Consider the following 18,399-nt stretch of genomic DNA (forward strand, 5'->3'; position numbering starts at 1 on the left):
CAGGCACCCATCACAACACCCGGCCTATTTTTTAGAGGCGGGGGTCTCACTCGTGCTCAGGCTGGTCTTGAGCTCCTGAGCTCAGGCAATCCACCTGCCTTGGCCTCTCCAAGTGCTAAGATTACAGGTGTGAGCCACCATGCCTGGTGGAAACACATGTTTATTGAGCTTCAATCATGTGTCAGAAATTTCCCCTCCATTATCTCACATAACCTTTGGAAAGGAAAATAACTTTATTGCTCTTTTTAACTATAAAAGCAACACAAACCCTTTATACATAGACAAATTTTAAATGGCAATTCACGGATATAAAGAAGGAAGTGAAAGTCATTCATGATCTCATTACCCAAAGATGGAATTCCTTCTAGTTCCCTTTCCCCCTTTTATGTTTCTGTGAACATTTTCCTATAGCACGTGTGCCAGGTACTCTCTGCTAATTATTGCATCTCAGGGATGACTTGCACACAAGGAAACTGAGGCTTACGTCTGCTTTGCTGTCCTGCCATTCTAGAGGACTCTGCCTCTCCCCACCAGAACGCTGTAGGGGTTCAACAAGGGTTTGCTGAATAAGTAAATGTGGGGGGAGGCGTATCCAGTCTCATTATGTCATCAAAGGCTGCTTCCAATTTGTATTTTTTAAAAATCCTAATCTACTTGGCCTGATTATGGAGTGGCTGTGATTTCTTGGCTATTAGCCAGAGACACCGGCTGTGGATGAGCAGGTGAATGAGGGGGGATTGGTTCCCTGCTCCATAGGAATTAAGAGCTCCAAAGAGTGACAGGAGATTTAGGAGGTTTTAGAAACCTGCATTTCTTGGGGGTAAACTTCCAAAACTTTTCATGAAAACCAGCATGAAAGGTTTGTGTTTTAACATCTTAAAATGCCCAAGTAAAGCCCAGGCTGGAGGATAGGCAGCTATTCACAAGCTGTTATTTCTTGAGTGCCCTCTCTGTGTCGGGCATTGTGCTGCATCCTTTTCATACATCATCTCATGTAACCCTGCTAACAATCTCATAAGATGGGTGCTATCCTGAACCCATTTTGCAGATGAAAAAACTGAAGCACAGTCACCTGGCCAAGGCCACATAGTGGGCAAGTGGCGAGCCTGGTCTACAACTGAGGTCCATGAGCTCCAATTCCCTGCTCTTGACCTCACAGAAGTTTTGGTGCCTTCTGCTTGTGGGGGTGGATGCATAGCTGGAATGCATGAATCTTCTCTCCTTCCCCAATGGTGGGGTGGTGATTGGGGGAATGCAGGAGAGAAGGAGCCCAGACCAGGGCTTTCCATCAAAATGTAGGACTAAAAAACCAGCCCAAACATTCAGATATACAAACTGCAGTAATGCATGTCATGGAATACTACTCAGCAATAATCAGGAACAAACCATGGATACACACAGCAATATGGATGGAATATAGAAAATATGATGCTGAAAGAAGCCAGACACAAATGCATATATACTCTATTATACCATTTATATACCTCTAGGGACGTGGGAAGCTGACTCAGAAGAGACAGGCAGAGATTATCTGGGGTTATAGACAGGTGCATAAATCTTTAGATCTGTGCATTTCATCATGGAAAAATTACATTTAAAGCTGTGTCAACACCCTGAGAAATCTGATCTCCCTTTATTTCCCCATAAATTGACCTTGGGTTGGTTTAGGTGCTATGTGTAGGTTGAAGGGCAGAGGTGTCAAACAGAGAGCAGATTAGTGGTTGCTAGGGGCTGGGAGGAGGGGAGAATAGAGAGTGGTGGCTAAATGGGTAGAGGGTCTCCCTTTGGGGTGACGAAATGTGTTAGAACTAGACCAAGGTGAAGGCTGTCAACTGTATAAGACCCAGTTTATCTATTTTAAAATGGTTACTTTTCTGTTATGTGAATTTTACCTCATTTTTTAAAAGTATAAAGAAAGGCCTCACCCTTACGGGGAGCAAACTTGTATTCTCCTGAGTGCCGGCCAGGAGGATTTCAGTATTAGTGGCTGCCTCCTCTGTGAGGGCTGGCTCACACTTATCTGCCTCGCTGAACCCTGAGGCCTGGGCTGTTTTTTGAGATAGGATCTTGCTCTGCTGTCCAGGCTGGAGTGCAGTGGTGCAATCATAGCTCCTACAGCCTCAAACTCCTGGCCTCAGGCCATGATCCTCCCACTGGGAGATGTTGGGATTACAGGCACCAGCCACACACCTCACTGGAGTTGGGTCCATCTGACTGCTCAGGGCCTGCACAGTGCAGGTCCTCATGATGCTTGTGATGAGGCCTGAATACTGAGTGAGTAAATGAACAAATGGAATAAAGGACTGAACAAGTGAATAAATGCTGGTGCTAGTGAGTTCAACAAGAGTTAATGAATGACAGCAAATAAACAAGGAAGTGAAGAGAAATGAACCTGGGCCAGAGCATGGGTTCAACCCCTGTGGATTCCAAATTCTGGCTTTGTAACTCAAACAATTTAACCTCTCCATGCCTCAGTTTTCTCATCTGTAAACTGGGGTGGCTGGTCGTTGTGAAAAATAAATGAGTTAAGATGTGGAAAGCGCTTAGCACAAAGCAGGCCTGCTGGTTGTGAATACTAAGGAAAACACCACGTGTACGGGGCACCTCTGCCTGGTGCCTAGCAGGGCCGCCACCTACCGAGGAGCTGCACCTCGTCTGTGATGCCGTAGACGTCGATGAGCGCCCAGAGCGGGCCGCCCACAGCCACGCCACAGTGGAAGAGCACCGGCTCTCCGTCATTGACGGTGTAGAAGACGCGGCCGTGGCGATCTGCCCAGTAGGCCAACACAGTGTCGCGCAGCGCTAGGTTCTCAGGCAGCGCCTTGGCCCAGTAGCCAGGCCGCGTGACCAGATCCGGGCAGGCGTACTTGGGGATGTCCTGAGCACTCATGAGCGACGGATCGTGAGCTGTGAAGCCAAAGCGTAGAGCGCCACTCCAGCCAGGGCGCACCGCCACTAGGCGTAGCCGCACCTGCTCGTACAGCCGGATAGGCCGCTGCGTGAAGGTGACGCCATTGCAGAAGCTGTTGCGCCGCGTGGCCCGGCGGGAGTGGCCGTCCAGGCGCACGTTCTTGCCCTTGGCCTGCGTGTGGAAGCGCGGCGCCTCGCCAAGAACCTGGCGCCGCTCTGGACCAGGACCGCAGCATGGCCGGGTGGCCAGGAGGCGCGCGGGAGGGCTGGAGTCTGTAGGAAGAGACAGGCAAGACAGTCAGGTACCTGGGAACTCCCTGAGGGCCCCATTGATCTTTAATAGTTATTTTCATTTTAAATTCTCTCTTAATTAGACTGGCAAATGATAAACTTGAGAAGGTTCCAAGCTAGACCAAAGGGAAACCAGCACTAATCTCTTTGTCACAGCAAAGTCACTATACCCATTTCACAGATGAACAAACCAAGGCAGGGTGTATATCAGGTGGGTGGGTAAAACACTAGAAGTGTTTCAGTGTTAGGCCAACACCAGTGAACTTGTCTCGACAGCCAGCAGGGGTCAAATGACTTCTCCATCAAATACTGCCAAATCTAGAAGGACCTCCCGAGGCCACCTCTGGGCTGTAGGGTTCCTGTTGCCTTTGGAGGTGGGGGGATACTGTTGCCTTTGGAGGTGGGGGTCTTTGGAGATTTTTTTCTTTGTAAGTTTCGTTCAAAAGCAAGGCAGGTAAGACAACAGAAACAGCATTCTTTTGGGTTCCCCAAGGCCGTCTGAATCCCTAACTTAATTTCTCTAACTTAGTTTCTTGCCTGTAACATGGGGATGTTACTTAACTCACACAGCTGCTAAATGATTGCGTGGATGAAGTCCCTATAATAATAATACCTGGCATAAAGTCTGTGTGGAACAGGCCACTCATGATATTACTGAGGTTCCAAAGCAAATCTAAGCCAGGATTCTGTGACCCACAGAAAATGAAAGCATTCTCTACTCCTTATGAGAAAGGTTGGGTTTTCTAAAATTTATACTTTTGAGGGTTCGTTTCTAAGAAAATGCTGCTCTGAAGAACCTGGGGAATCCTTGGGTGGTCTTTCAAAGGATCTGGCTACTGGTCATAAACCTAGCTAGTCCAGAGTGGGAGTGTTTATCTCAGCCCTGCTTTTCTTTCTCTCACCCCCAGGGGTGGTTCTTGGGAGGCTCTGGCATCCTGGGAGAGAGTAGGGTGGGTGATTACTGCAGGAGTCTCTGCTATTAATTCACAACAGTAGCTGAGTACAATTTTCATGGCAAATTCTTACAAATTGCAGGCAGCCTGAGCCCCACAATGAGAAAAATGGTGACCCCAGGGAAGAGGGACCGCTCCTCCCACACTCAGAAACAGGATGCCCTGTGCTCTGGGCACATCAGTGGGTGGAGGTGGGGAGTTCAATGAACACTAAGGCTGGTGGGAGCGAGAGCAGGAAAAATGAAGAGGGAGAGGCAATGAGGAGGCAGACAAGCCATGGCTTCCCTCTCCAGCCCAAGGAGAAGGAAGCCCCACTCTCCAAGGCAGGCAGGGAGGCCCCCCTCCCAACAAAAGCCACTGACCCACAGAAGGTGAAATACAGAAAAAGCCAAATTCCCACATTAGAAAAAGGCACTTCGGTGATTCACTCATTTAACAAATATTGAGCAGCATGCTAGGCACTGGGAATACAGCAACCATCAAGATTCTTCCCACTCTGAGGGAGCTGACATTCCAGAGCGCCAAGTCAGATAACACACAAGACAGACTCCACCTGGTAGGATGCATTACCAAGACTAATGCAGAGAGAGCTGCTATCTTAGGGTTTCTGGGAAGGCCTCTCTGAAAAACTTTTGAGCAGAGACCTAAAGGATGTGAGGGAGTGAGCCATGGGGGCACTTGGGGGAAAATCATTCCAGGCAGGGGGTACAGCAAGTGCAAAGGCCCTGAGGTGCAAATGTGCTGGTGTGGTCAAGAAATGACAAGGAAGCCAGTGTAGCCAGAATGGTGTCAGCATGTGGGGTGTGGAAGGAAAGAAGTTTGTGTGTGTGTGGGGGGTCCCTATAGTAGTTGTTTTTTCTTTAACCATTTTACTATGAATGCACTGAGCTCTTATTGAAAGTTTACAGCAGAAAAGTGGTAGGACCGCTCAGGCCATTGTATATGGAGCGGAATGTTGAGGAAGCTGGACTGGATTATTCCAGGTTAGAGACAATGGTGGATCAGATGTGAGTACCAGTAAAAGGTGGTGAGAAGGGGTCAGATTCTGGATATGAGTTGAAGGTAGTAGAGATTTGGAGGCTTTAATTCATTTTTATAGAAAGTAGATAAAATTTTAAAGACACATTGGCTCTATAACAGGTACAGGAAAGGGAAGCAAATCAGTGATAAGGAAGGGCAGGGAGATAACACAAGTAGGTCCTGGAGGGCAGGGACCATCTCTGTCTTTGGTTCTCCTGTGCCCAGCAAAGTCCTGACACACACTAGGCACTTGAGAAATGCCAGCTGCTGCCTGGGTTATAGTCAGAGCTAGAATAGGCCTCAGAGATCATATCCTCCTATATGCCAATTTTACAGATGGGGAAATGGGAGGACAGAAGGAGAGGGGCCTTCCCAAGCTCAAGGTCTGTCAAAGTCAGGGTGGGAACCCTTTTCTTAGGCTCTCTGGCCAAGCCATCTCTGATGCAGGGAGGTCTTTGGCCCAAGAAGGGTAAGGCTCTGGGGAGGCCAGTCAAGCATCACTCCTCTGAGCTTTGGGCCACCACAGAGGACCCCCATCACTGTCATATGGGCACCAGCTGCTTCTGCCTGGTCAGCAACCATTCCTCTTTTTCTGGTTATTATGTCCCAATTTTCCTTGGGAGATGGCACTTTCCCCCACTGTAGAAATTGGAGTGTGACCCAAGCCTGGCCAATCAGACGATGGCAGACTTCTCAGATAGAAAGGCCTATTTATTTATTTATTTATTTATTTTTGAGACAGGGTCTTGCTCTGTAGTCCTAGCTAGAGTGCAGTGGCATCATCATAACTCACTACAATCTCAAACTACTGGGTTTAGGTGGTCCTCCTGTCTCAACCTCCTGAGTGGCTGGAACTACAGGTACATGCCACCACTCCTGGCTAATTTTTTCTGTTTTTATAGAGACAGGGTCTTATTCTTGCTCAGGCTGGTCTCAAATTCCTGACCTCAAGCAAGCTTTTCGCCTTAGCTTCCCAAAGTGCTAAGATTACAGACATCAGCCAGGGTACCCAGCCCCTCTTTTGCTTTTAACAGGTTGAGCTGGGTTTCTGATACTTGCAACAAAAAATTTCCTGATTGATAGACTCATCAGGCATTTAGACACTTACTCTGGGCTGGGTGTTTGCCATGCATTTCCTCACTTAATTCTCATCTTATTCTTATGAGGCAGAGACTACTGTTATCCATCCCATCATGGATGGAGAAATGGAGTTTCAGGGAGGTCAAGTTGCTTATCCAAAGTCACATAGCTGGTTTACCTAAGGACAGTGCTGGGATTGAGACCATCTGTCTTTTTAAGCACTTTGTCATAGTCTCTACACCTCTTAGGAATTAACACAGGATGGATAGAAAGCCTGGGCCATAGACCCTTGAGGTAGGAGAGGGAGGCAAGTGGCTACTCCTTGACTCCCTAAACCTCTCGGCAGGCCTTCCAGGCAAAATGTTCGCCGCACTGGTCACTCAGTCACCTGTCCTTTCTGCAGATCACATCATCCCATCCTGCCCTCATGGAGATCTGAGCCTGTCTAGGATAGACACACAGCTGAATACACAGTGACAATAGGCATGATAAATACCACCTCAGGCAACAGCACTGGGGGCCTCCAGGAAGCCCCAGACTCAGTCAGGGGCTGGACAGTGGTGATGCCCACTGAGCCAGGTCTGGAGGGAAGAGCGGGTGGAGAGAGGAATGCCCGGGGCAGAGGCAAGGGGAAGCTGGAATCTGTGGGGAGGGTAAAGTAATACAGTAAGTGTGGTAGGGAGTATGTGAAGTTGGGCAGCCACTGTCTTGCAGGGGTGAGGAGTGAGGCTGCTGCAAAGTCAGAGGAACCAGATGGGAAGGCACTGAATGCCAACCCAAGAGGCTCAGAGGGCACAGTGTAGGCAGGAGGGAGCTACATTAGGGCTTCAGCAAAGCACACCCTGGGCAGGCCGGTTAGGGAGGGGGGCTCCAAGACAGCAAGGAAGGTGGACAGAGACCAGAGGCCATCTCTGGAACCACAAGGATAAAGGAAGGGCTGGCTGGAGAGCTAGTTCAAAGGACAAATCCCAAATTGGTGGTGGTGGGAGATGCGGGGGGAACTCCACCAAGGTATAAACCATCAGCAGAGGCAGCTGGGGACAGCAGAAGCCTGTGTTCTCCATGCACACTGTGGCCTTGTACAAAGCACTTGACTTCTGGCTACAGCTTCCGCCAGTGTGCAATAGGCCAAGGTCCCTCCAGCTGGCAAATTCTCCAGGAAACATTAAATGTGACCACAGATCAAAAGCCCTCCTGAGCTCCAGCATCTATAGGCCAGCCTTATTTGATTATTCCTATCTCCCCTCCCCGTCAATGCGGTGTTTTCCAACCGTATCTCTCCATCAGAGAGTTTCTTTACAAAATGGCTTGGGAATCCTGAGCAGATGTTCCTTGAGAGGGGTCTGGCGATTTAAATGAATGTTGAAATGGGGAGAAATACTGCCTTGTTACTATAAGGGGAAAACCAACTATATGTTAGGATAAAATGCAGCCAAGTAACCAGCTAAGTTTACATATTTGTTTAATCTTGATTATATGATTTGACTTCCTTCGGGGAATGAGGGATAAACACTCATTTTTCCCTTCCTTAGGGGCCAGAGCCCTGATGTGAGGTAAAGAAAACCAGAGTGAAAAAGTACCTAAGAGGATGTGTTATTTACACAAATCGAAGATGCTTAAAATAAAAGAACAATAAACAATCTCCAAATTGCACACCAACATCTGCTTTTAGCTTGGTTCAGGGAAAGTGGTTCCTACAAGGAACAGAAAATTGTGGAGGTGGGCTCAAAGGGCCTTGCAGGAATTCCTAGTTGGGAGATGTTCGAGGAAACCCTGAACTTAATCATTTGAATTGCTGCAATATAAACAGTGGCCACATTATAGAAAGTTTGGGAAAGAGGAGAAAAATCCATCCCCCATTTTATCTCCCCACTTTCACACCCTGACTCGACCTACATTTTCCATAGTTCCAGTCCTGATCTCACATAAGAACCGCTGGTGGTGTCCTCACTACATGCCACGTCCTGAGCTGGGTGTTTTCCAATATTTTTTGGTAAGTAATTGCAGCTCATTCTCAAAACAAATCTTCACCTGCAGGATCAGTCTCCATTTTCCATGAGAAAAACAAGGCTCCAGGCAGCAAAGACACTTCCCACAGCTGCTGAGCTGTGAACTTGGCTGTCTGAGCCTAAACCAGCGCACCTGCCTTTAACTTTCTTCCATAAGTAGTGCGAAGTACTGGGCAGCACTGAGTAGTTTTTCTAACTCTCTTGCAATTAGAGTGCACACCCAGTTTTGCCTCCTGCCTGTTCTTCTCTAACTCCACATTACATGAAAAGCATTTCCCCACGTCGCTCTTGTGCCATCACTGGGCTTGATTCATGGCTATAGAACATTCCATTGAGGGCCAAAATGTTCCCCACGTTCTCCTCCTGTTGATCATGGTTGAGTCTGCCACCATAGAAGTCCTCACTCACCTGGTGGCATCAGGACCAGATTCTAACCAACACCCCATCACAATTAAAGAAACAAAAACAAACAAGCAAACAAACCTTCTGCCTGGAAAAGTCCTCAACCACACCAGGGGCAAAACCCACACCCTCTCATGAAAGAGAAGAAAACAACGCCCCAACTCTAAATGTATGGCCCCAGACTTCGGGGGGGTGGTGGTGGGTGAGGGGTGGCTGTGCATAATTAGTGAGGAAGGACTTCTGCTCTGGCTAACTCAGTGTTGCCACTGCCGAGCTTGGGGCAGATCTTTCTAGACTGCTCCCTCTCTGGGAGGCACCCTGATTTATTTCATGGACTCTGGTTGAAAGCCTGTGCTTTGCTACTGATTTGTCTGAGGAACTCTGAACAAGTCACTGCACCTCTCAAGGCTATACCCAAATGGTACATAACCTTAGACCCCATTTCAGGCTGCTGGTGGGTAATGAGAGCACAGCAAGATCTCAGCAGATGTCCCAGAACATAGGTGTTCAAGAAACAGGCATTCCCTTCCCCATGGGGAACATCAAGTTTGACCATGGCGGGGAGCCCCTCATCTCCATTTGGGGTCTCCTACATCAGGAGTTTATGACCCAGTCCTTCCGTCCATCCTGTGTAAATTCCCAAAAGGCAAAGAGACTATGGTAAATGGTTAAAAAGATGGTTTGGAGATCATATCATGTTTTTTATTTAAAAATCACGATTTGATAGGTGGTTAAAAAGAGCACAGGCTCAGCGTCAGACTGACCTGGGTTTGAATTCTGATTTTGTCATTTATTGGCTGTGTGATCCTAGGATCTATGCTTAACTTCTCTGTTCCCACTTCCCTTACCAGACCTAGAAAACTAGCAAGTCATCTCACTCTGCAAGACTTCTATGACGATGACACAAGGCAACTTGTCAGACACAGTATGTGGCACACAGCAGGTGCTCATTAAACTCTGGTCTCTTTCTTTAACCACTTTCTTTAGTTCCTTTGAGTAGGAAAGGTTTGTCTCTGGGTCAGAGACACCTACCAGTGGAAGCTGGAGCAATACATTCTGAAGTGTTTCTCCCATCGAGGGCTCATGACCTTGGCCAGGAGAGGCCTCTTGTAAACTCAGGGGTTGCTTCCCCTTGGTGTCCAAGGACAGAGGTCTATTTTTAAGCCACCCCAGCAATGTCCCAAATGTACTATGCCCCCCTCCCTCCTCGAATGATCCTCACTCATCTCCCCAGCCTGGCCCTTCCTTTGATTTAAAAGGAGTCCAAGGAAATGGCAGAAACTGCCCGGGGGGTGGTGGAAAGCAGCAGCGACTGTGCTCTGGCCCCCAAAGGCTGGCTTCCCGCACACTGGCACTCAGCAGATGGCGTGCTCGCTACAGTTTTCAGCAGATTCCTCCCCAGCAGGAAAGGGGACTGCCAACTGCAAGAAGAGTCTCTTCTGCCCCTCTCTTGAACAAGTGAGTTCACTGGAGTGTTACTGAGCCCCTACTATGTGCTGGTCACGTGCCTTTGTTTATTGGGTTGAATCTTCAGGACAACGCTACAGAGTAGGTTTTCCATCTTTATTTTCAGGCTCAGGTTCTTTCTCCCACCCCACCCCTTCTTCAAGACAGCGGCTGTAACCTTTGGATCGGGGTGGGGGTCATGGACCTTGTCAAGAGCAATAAAAGCTACAGCGGTCTTTCTCCCCAGAAACACACACTCCATGCACACAATTTGATGCTCAACTTCAGGGTCTTCCTAGACCCTTACAGCGTCCATTCCCGGAGTGTGGATCTTAAGTGAGAAATCTCTGGTTCAAGCGACATTTGCCCAAGTCCAAAATGCAAGGCGGCACTGTTGGCAGTAGGAAGCAACATGGTGTGTGTGTGTGTGTGTGTGTGTGTCTTTATGTGTGTGAGGACTGCTTTAGAGACAGGAACAGGCAAGGCTGCTTTGTGGCAAGACTTTCCCCCACACCAAGAGGGACAAGGATATTGGTCTCCTTTGGCTGCAGAGAGAACCTTTTCCATTGGTGGGTTTAAAAATGGGCTAGGAAAACAATAACCAACCCTCCTCACCTCTGCCAAATGGGGCAGTGACAGGCATCCAGGAGACAGAAGCCAGATTACTGGGACTTTGTTCTCTGTTTCAGAGGCCTGGTCAGCCAGCACCCAGGGTGGAAAAGGGCCAGTCAGAGCAGGAAACCGCCACCCTGCTTCCCTCCAACTTTGCTTTGCAAACAAAACCCTTCAACAGCTGCAAGGACACCCCAGAGGGAGGCTGGAGGTCACAGGATGCTGCTTGGAGAGAGAAAAGCCCCCTCCATCCAGGCCTAAGTGGCAGCCCTCTTAGCTTGAGTGGGCTCTGATGTGAGAGTTCCCAGGGGGTGAGGTCATCCCAACGCCCCCCTTGAAGCATGCTCAGCCAGAGCTGGGATTTCCATGCTGGCTCCAGCCCTGGTTGGGCCCCTTGACTGAGGTCTCTTCTTGATAAAGGGACCCAGAAAACTCCAACTGCAAAGATGCTGGCTCCCAGGGTTAGGGGCGCACTGCAGTGAGGGGTGGGAGGATGTACCCTCATTCCTTCTCGAGTACATCCCCTCCCTCTCCATCTGCCATTTGCCTCTGCAATGTCTGTGGTAGGCCCCGTGCTGACTACAGGGTCACACACCCCGACAAACCACACACAGTCCCTGCTCCCTTGAGCTGAGAGACCCACAACTGCACGGGGCAGCTGTCATGAGGGTCAAGGCCAATTGGGACAGGTTGCAGGGGAGCCACTCTGTTGACTGAGGAAGGAGGGCCGGCAGGGTGGTAAAGGATGGGAAGAGTGTTTCAGGCAGAGGGAACAGCACCAGCATAGGCCTGCAGGTGAGAATAAGCTGAACATATTGGGTAGTGCAGGGCAAAGAGTGAGGGGAGGGGTGGAGAGGGGTCCAGGGCTGTATCACATGGCTTAAGGGCCATGCAGAGGAGGGTGAAGTCCTCAAGAGGGCTCCGGGGACAGCTGAAGGTTTGGAGAAGGGAATAAACCCCCACGATCTACTTCTCTGAAGAACGAGGTTCAAATCCTGGGCCTTTCTTTCTTCCCTGTCAAAATGGCCCAGCATAGCAGGAGTGAGAAACACAGTCCAGGAGTTGAAAGTCTCTTCCAACGGCCAACACAGTCCCACCCCACAGTCCAGGAGTTGAAAGTCTCTTCCAACGGCCAACACAGTCCCACCCCTCTGTGCCTGCTTCTTCTCCTGCAGCCCCTGGCAGCTGCCCACTGATTAGCAAACTGAGTCTGTCATGCCTGCTGCTCCTCCTCCTCCCTGCCTTGAGGATAGCCACTCCTCCCCACCAGAAGCCTGGTGCCCAGGAGCCCGGCTGCTCCCAATCTCAGTCCCAGGTGAGCACCCAGAGGGCTCCAAAGAGTGGAAACTTTTTGAAACAATAGATCCACTGGCCCAAAGAGTCCATTGAACAAGGTTCTTCTGGCTCCTGGGGTGGGGGAAAGGTTCTTCTCAAGTGCAACAGCTGGGCAAAATGCTTGCTGGCCCATTCTGACAGAGGGCAAGCAATGCCCTGGCTTGGTCTCAGGGAGGAAGCTATGGCTGGGGGCGGGGAAGGGGTGGTGGTAGATGTCATCATTCAGCTTGTTTTGAGCTGCTCAAAAGCTACACAGTTTGGCGGAACTTGGAACTTGGGATGAACAATAAGCAAAGCATCTAAAAAAGGAAGCAGTGACTGATTACAGCGGGGGATGGGGGGAGCAGAGGGGCAGTGCTGCATCCTGGAGGTCTGAAAAAGAATTGGGGGTGGGGATCGATGGGTGAGCAAACCTCCCAGGGGAGATGGCCCTCCACCCAGGAGACCTCCAGTGGGCCTCCTAACAGTGCTGGAGGAGGTGACTGCTACCAGTCCCACGGCCAGTAAGGAGGCAGGCTCTGAAAGGCTGGGAGGGAGATGGCTGGGGCTGCTTCGGGCAAACTTTAGAAGTCACGCCTTGCCGAGAAGGAACAGAGCACAGTGCCTGGCACACCACAGGTCAACTAATGTCATTTTCTCTCCTGCCATGTTTGGCTCTGAGGTCCCCCAAGAAGTGACTCCCACGCATATCTCTGCCACTCTCCATCCTTCTCTGAAGATGCAGCTTTCTCGTCTCTCCCCCCATCACACATCATGCTGAGCTTCTGCCAAATGCCTGATGAGAGCAGGTGGGCGATACCTGAGGATGCCTATTCCAGAGGTAAAGGGATAGGTGATGGAGCGCCACTAAGAACCTTCATCCTTCGTACCCTAAGCTCTGGCGATCTGACAGTCCTGGGCTCACTAGGGCTTTTCTATCACCCTGTGAGCCTATTTGATAGATGAGGACATTAAGCTCAGAGAAGGGGTAAAGACTGGCCCAAGACCATGATGCAGGGAAATAGCAAAGTCAAGAATCAACTCAGATCTGAGTCCAAAGACCACACATGCTGTTGGCCATCACGCAGAGTTGCTTCCCTAGCCAACCTACAGCTACCTTAATAATCTGTATCACAGGGACTTGAGAGGTGGGACACAGTAGGACTATTTAAAATGGGTTCATTGCACAGATCAATTTTGGGAGCACATATTCCTTGCCTCCAAGGAAGAAAGGCAGTGGTCACTTATGGAGTTCCCACCTTCTGATGAGCTTGAGACTTCACATGGAGTCTCTCATGCATTCCTCATCAAAATCCCATGAGGGATGGAGGGACCATCCTTATCCCCATCCTAAAGATGAGGAAATGGATGGACAGAGAGGGAAAGTGACACACCCAGGGTCATACAGCTTAGAGATGGTGGAGCTGAGATTCAAACTCAGAACTGCCTACAAAATCAATCCTCTTTCCACTGCCCTTCTTGAGATTCCAGCCAAAGACCCAATCAGTAATTGTTATGTGCTTCTGTGCAAGGCTCTGGTCCACACAGAGAAGTGGGATGTGCGATTCCCAACACTCTCTGGTCCTGGGAACAGAGCCCCTGGGTGACCAGCCTGTAGAGATGAAGTTCTGTGCCATTCCCTATAGACATAGAAATTACACTCTATTTTCTCCTGCCCTTGAATGCCCCCAACCTTGAGGGAAGGGAAGCTCTTCTGGGAAGTGAAGATCTGCTTGTCTAGAGTGGATTACCATAAGCAGACCCAGCTATGGAGACACTGGTACATGTGTGCCCACCCCTCTCATAAAATCCATCATCCTGGCAGCAAAATGAAATAAAACACGTGCCCAAGGGATATCATTGTGATATAAACAATGCGTAATGTTGAGGATATAAACAAAATATAGTTTTAAATAGCTGTGGGCATTCTGCCAAGTACCAATAATGCCTGAGACACCTCTGCCGCACCCATTTCCCCAAATGGCTTACTCATTAAAGAACTTTCCTCCACTGCTCAGAGGTGAGGCAAGAAACCAGCTCTGAGCTGCTTCTGGTAAAAAGAATGAAATACGTGAGGGCAGGCTGGGCCGTCCATGATGGCTGTCCTAAGCCCTGCTCAAAAACACCTGCTACTGAGTCTGAAGTTGAGAGGTCAGCATGAGGGAAGAAACCAAGGCTGAGGCAGGCAGCTTCACTGTCCTGTACCTCAGTGTCCTGATCTGTAAAATGGGGTAAACACTCCCCCCACCTTTTAGAACTAGCAGGAGGACAGTTCAAATGAAAGATGTGAAGGGTTCTGCAGGAGTCCAGCAGACAGGTGCTGGAACACATTCCCTGGAAGACCCTGGGGTCAAAGGCACCTTACAGATAATTCATCCAGGATCCTTTAGGTACTCCTGATGCCTCTGCAATATCCACATCAAGTCCCAGCCTCAGCACTTTTTCAGACTCAGTGGCAGGTGTTTCTAACCAGGGCTTGGGACAGCCATCCTTGGACAGCAGGCCCAGCCAACCCTCACGCCTTCTATCATTCTTGGTACCAGGACTCCAGGCAGCCTGGAGCCAGGCTAAACATCAGAGTCACGCCAGTAACAGGCCTCCCTCCCTGATTTCTGCTTCCAGACAGCTCTTGCACTTAGGAAGTTCTTCCTCTGACTGCCTCATGTCATATCTACACACTGGTCACATCTGCATTCACTCCACAGTGCCCTGCCCCATAAGGTCTGCAGGCAGCTCTCAGGCCCCAACAGTCCCCAGGCTAGGTTGCTGGAGATTCTTTGCTCCCTTGGGGATGACATGGCCTTCACTTTGCTGTCCAGAGAGCCTTCAGGACATCAGCTCTCCCCTGACCTGCCGTGGCAGAGGCTGGAAACTTGAATACCAGATTTTGAGGAATAGCACCTGGGGGGTGGGGGGGGGCAGTGGTGGACCAGTAGGCTGTCTGAGAATGCCCCTGCCCTGCCTGCCCAGAGGTGGGGTGTGAGGTACACAACAAAAAAACTAGGTGAGTAACTGAAAATTAACCTTCCGATTTTTCTAAATGCTCACTGACTTCTGTTAAATACAATAAAAGCTTCTAGTGCAAATGGGAAATGCCCCCCACTAGACCCCCCACCCTGACCCTGCAGTTTTCTTCCTCACTGACATTCCTTCTCTCTAGCCAGAATCATGTCCGCTGGAGCTGTATGCCCTTGGGCAAGTTACTTTCCCTCTCTGTGCATCTGTTCTCTCAACAGTTCTACCACATGAATAGTAGGTATCTCAGAAGACTCTGTCCTGAGAATTTAAATGCATATGCCTGCTCAGTGTCTGGCGCAGATGGGCTGTGTGCTACAAGTTAGTGGTAATTATTATTCTTTTATGTCTGTCTCCCTTGGGAGTTTCAGATCCTGGGCTCAGCACGGAGCAGGGGCTCATTCCCCCAGTGAATGCATAGTCATAACAGGTGCTGTGTGTGAGCACTTAGTATCTGCAGACACTTTGCATTCCTGAGAGGTAACATCATTATGTCCCTCTGTAGAAGAAGGAACTGAGACTTAGAGAGGTCAAGTCTGGCTAATAAAGAGTGGCCAGAGGAATGAAGGACTCCAGCCTGTGTGGTTACCAACACTGCTGACACCAATGGCATAGCGTGGGCACAGGATGCTCCTCACCTGCAGGACGGATGCCATCTAGGATGATGAAGCTCTCACCCTGGCCCTGACCCTTGCTGGCTGACTGGGGCTCTGGTGGAAAGGGGTGAGCAGCCAGGCTCAGGGGTAATGTCTTGAGCAATGCACTGTCTGCCAGTAGCAGAGCATGGGCCAGCTTTTACCAGGCAGACACCTGAGTCCCAGTCTGGTAGGAGGAAGGGGTATAGAGGTCAAGTTCACCCCTTCTCTAGGGCAAAATTCCCAGAGGCCACATCCACTGTTTTAGCTACTGAGTCCACAGGCCTGGGGTAAGGTGGGCTGGGGGTGCAGGATGGACCTCTTCCAGGAGCAGCTTCATTCTGGCTGCTCTTGGTAGAAGTAATTCATCTTTAGAGGGCAATGAGAGTGACCAGCAAGAAGGGTGGAGGCTCGGGGGCTCAGGATGAGGATGGGGGCAGCAGCAAGTGAGCCAGAGGAGCCCCAAGATACCCCTTAGGCCTGGGATCCCATGCTCAGCTGCCACTTCCCAGCTGCCTGACCTGGGGCAGGTCTCATCCCTCTCCAAGCCTCAATTTCTTCCTCTGTAACATGAGGAGATGACCTCTGGAAGCCTGATGGTTTCAATGGGATGAAACAGACAAAGAGCCTGATGTGGGGTGAGTGTGTCCAAGCTCTGACAACCCAGCGCTGCTGTCAGGGGAGCGCTTGCTACCTGCGGGGCTGAGACCTGGTGTCCGTCCTCTCTCTTCCCTCTCTGCTTTAGGCTCTAACCACACACCTGGCTTCTGAGCTTCTATTTTAAGCCCTCAGAGAGCACCATAAGTACAGAAAGCTCTTTAGTCCAAAAGAGGGGCAGAGCCGACTCTTCTCCATGGGGAAGATTAAACAGCCTGTTCTGAGCTGCCTTGCCGTCCAGCCCAGGAAAAATGCTACGCCCCTGCTGGCAAACACGGTGAATTATCCCGGTGGGGAGTGTGGCAGCTGAGAAATTCAAGTCTCCTGACTGCAGCTTGGCCTCCAAGAACCTCCCAGCCCCAGCCTCTGCCATGAGCTCTTTCCCCATCGCTGTGATCCCACATGCCATCCCCCCTTGCACTGGGACTCCCCCACTCCACAAACTGCATCTCCCCACATGTCTCCCCACATGGAGCCCTTGGCTTTGAACAGCCTTTTCAATTCCTTTCTCCTAGCATATATCTCCTTTTGCTGATCTCAGTGAGACAGAGCACACCTCCTCCAGGAAGCCCTCCTTGCCTCCTTCTCTGGGCTCTAACCACAATCTGAGCTCTTCCTCCACCACTTACTGTAAATACTGTGTCCTTGTTGGTCTTTCCCACTAGAATTTGAATCCCTAGTCCCTAAATTCAGGCTGTTTCCTGGCCCAGCACAGAGCCTGGCCTGGAGGTTTGGTCAACTCATGGAAACTATAAATGCAATCTGCTAGGCAGATTCTTCTCATTAGAAATCAGGTGTCCAGGAAGAGTCCAAGGAACTCCTGGAAATTGCTGTCAATGCACATGAAAGGGGTATCTCTTAATCCAGCCCCTTGATTCAAGGCTTGTGGTCACCAAGGGCAGGGCTTTCAAGGAAAGGAGTGAAGGGCACCTGTCAGCCAGCCTGCCTGGTACAGGGGCTCTAGGGCAGGCCTGAGACCTCTTCCCATGCAGCAACAATATCCTCAACAGCCTCCATCTGGGGAAAGTGCTAAACGGTCTCCTTCTTCATCCCTACCACTGCCAAGTATGAAGGAGCTATCCCTAGCCTCCCTGTTCATGTAAGGAAACTGAGGCACGAATAGGTCATGCCAGTGGGAACCGGCTGAGCTCAGATTTGAATCCAGGCAGCCTGACTCTAAGTTTTTCTCAACCTTTTTTTTAATCTCACGGCACACTTGAACCTATAGTTAAACTTCCATAGCACACTTAAATTATGTTGATCCCAAAAAAAAAGTAAAAAAAAAGAATATGCTTTGCTTTGAACTTCTCTTGAAAATAATTTATGGAGTGGTGCCGTGGGTAGGGCACCAGCCACATGCACCAGGGCTGGTAGGTTTGAATCCAACCCAGGCTTGCTAAAAACAAACAAAAAAATAGTCAGGCACTGTGGCAGGTGCCTGTAGTCCCAGCTACTCGGGAGGCTGAGGCAAGAGAATCACTTGGGCCTAAGAGTTTGAGGTTGCTGTGAGCTATGATGCCACAGCACTCTACCGTGGGCAACAAAGAGAGACTCTGTCTCAATAAAAATAAATAAATAATTTAATTAATGATCTTTAAAATCTTCACAGCACATTGGTTGAAAATCACTGCTCTACGATCTGAGTTCTAGACCCTGAACCCCCTCTGCTGCAGGCGAGTGGCCTTTTACCTCTCAGCCACTGTGCTGGAACCCACAAAGAGAAATACATTTGACATTGTGACACACACACGCACAACTGAGACATATGCTTAATGAAGCAAAATACTCTTACTACACGATTGCACCCTATATTTTGTTTCATATTCTACTCTATGTTCCTGAAGAATTTTTTAAAAAGCTACTCATGACCCCATAGTACTGGTTTGGTAGCCACTTTTTACTGCTGGCCTTGCAGTCCAGCCCAGGGAGAAGGCTGCGACCCTGCTCTTGGAGGAATAGGGTAGCAGTACTCTGTGCTCTCCAGTGATGTAACCAACTGTATGTCCCATTCTGTTTGAGCATGTGGGCCCCTTCCACTAGGGCCCCGCTCCGTGA

The 18,399-nt window shown here is 49.7% G+C and overlaps 1 protein-coding gene across 3 annotated transcripts in view; it reads right to left on the reverse strand.

Moving 5' to 3' along the window:
• The window catches only part of NEURL1B (neuralized E3 ubiquitin protein ligase 1B), a 36,280-nt gene that overhangs the window by 12,842 nt on the left and 5,039 nt on the right, over nt 1–18,399 (reverse strand). For 2 of the 3 annotated variants that reach the window (XM_012808004.2, XM_003781939.2), the window contains exon 2: nt 2,638–3,183. The exons of the other annotated variant lie outside the window; for it this stretch is intronic. In XM_012808004.2, coding sequence (XP_012663458.1) covers nt 2,638–3,183 — 546 coding nt within the window. The remainder of the gene's footprint in view (nt 1–2,637; nt 3,184–18,399) is intronic. 3 annotated transcript variants of the gene reach the window in all.

This window comes from Otolemur garnettii, unplaced genomic scaffold (assembly GCF_000181295.1).
Source record: "Otolemur garnettii isolate 467f Iridium unplaced genomic scaffold, OtoGar3 scaffold00003, whole genome shotgun sequence".
Lineage (NCBI taxonomy): Eukaryota > Metazoa > Chordata > Mammalia > Primates > Galagidae > Otolemur > Otolemur garnettii.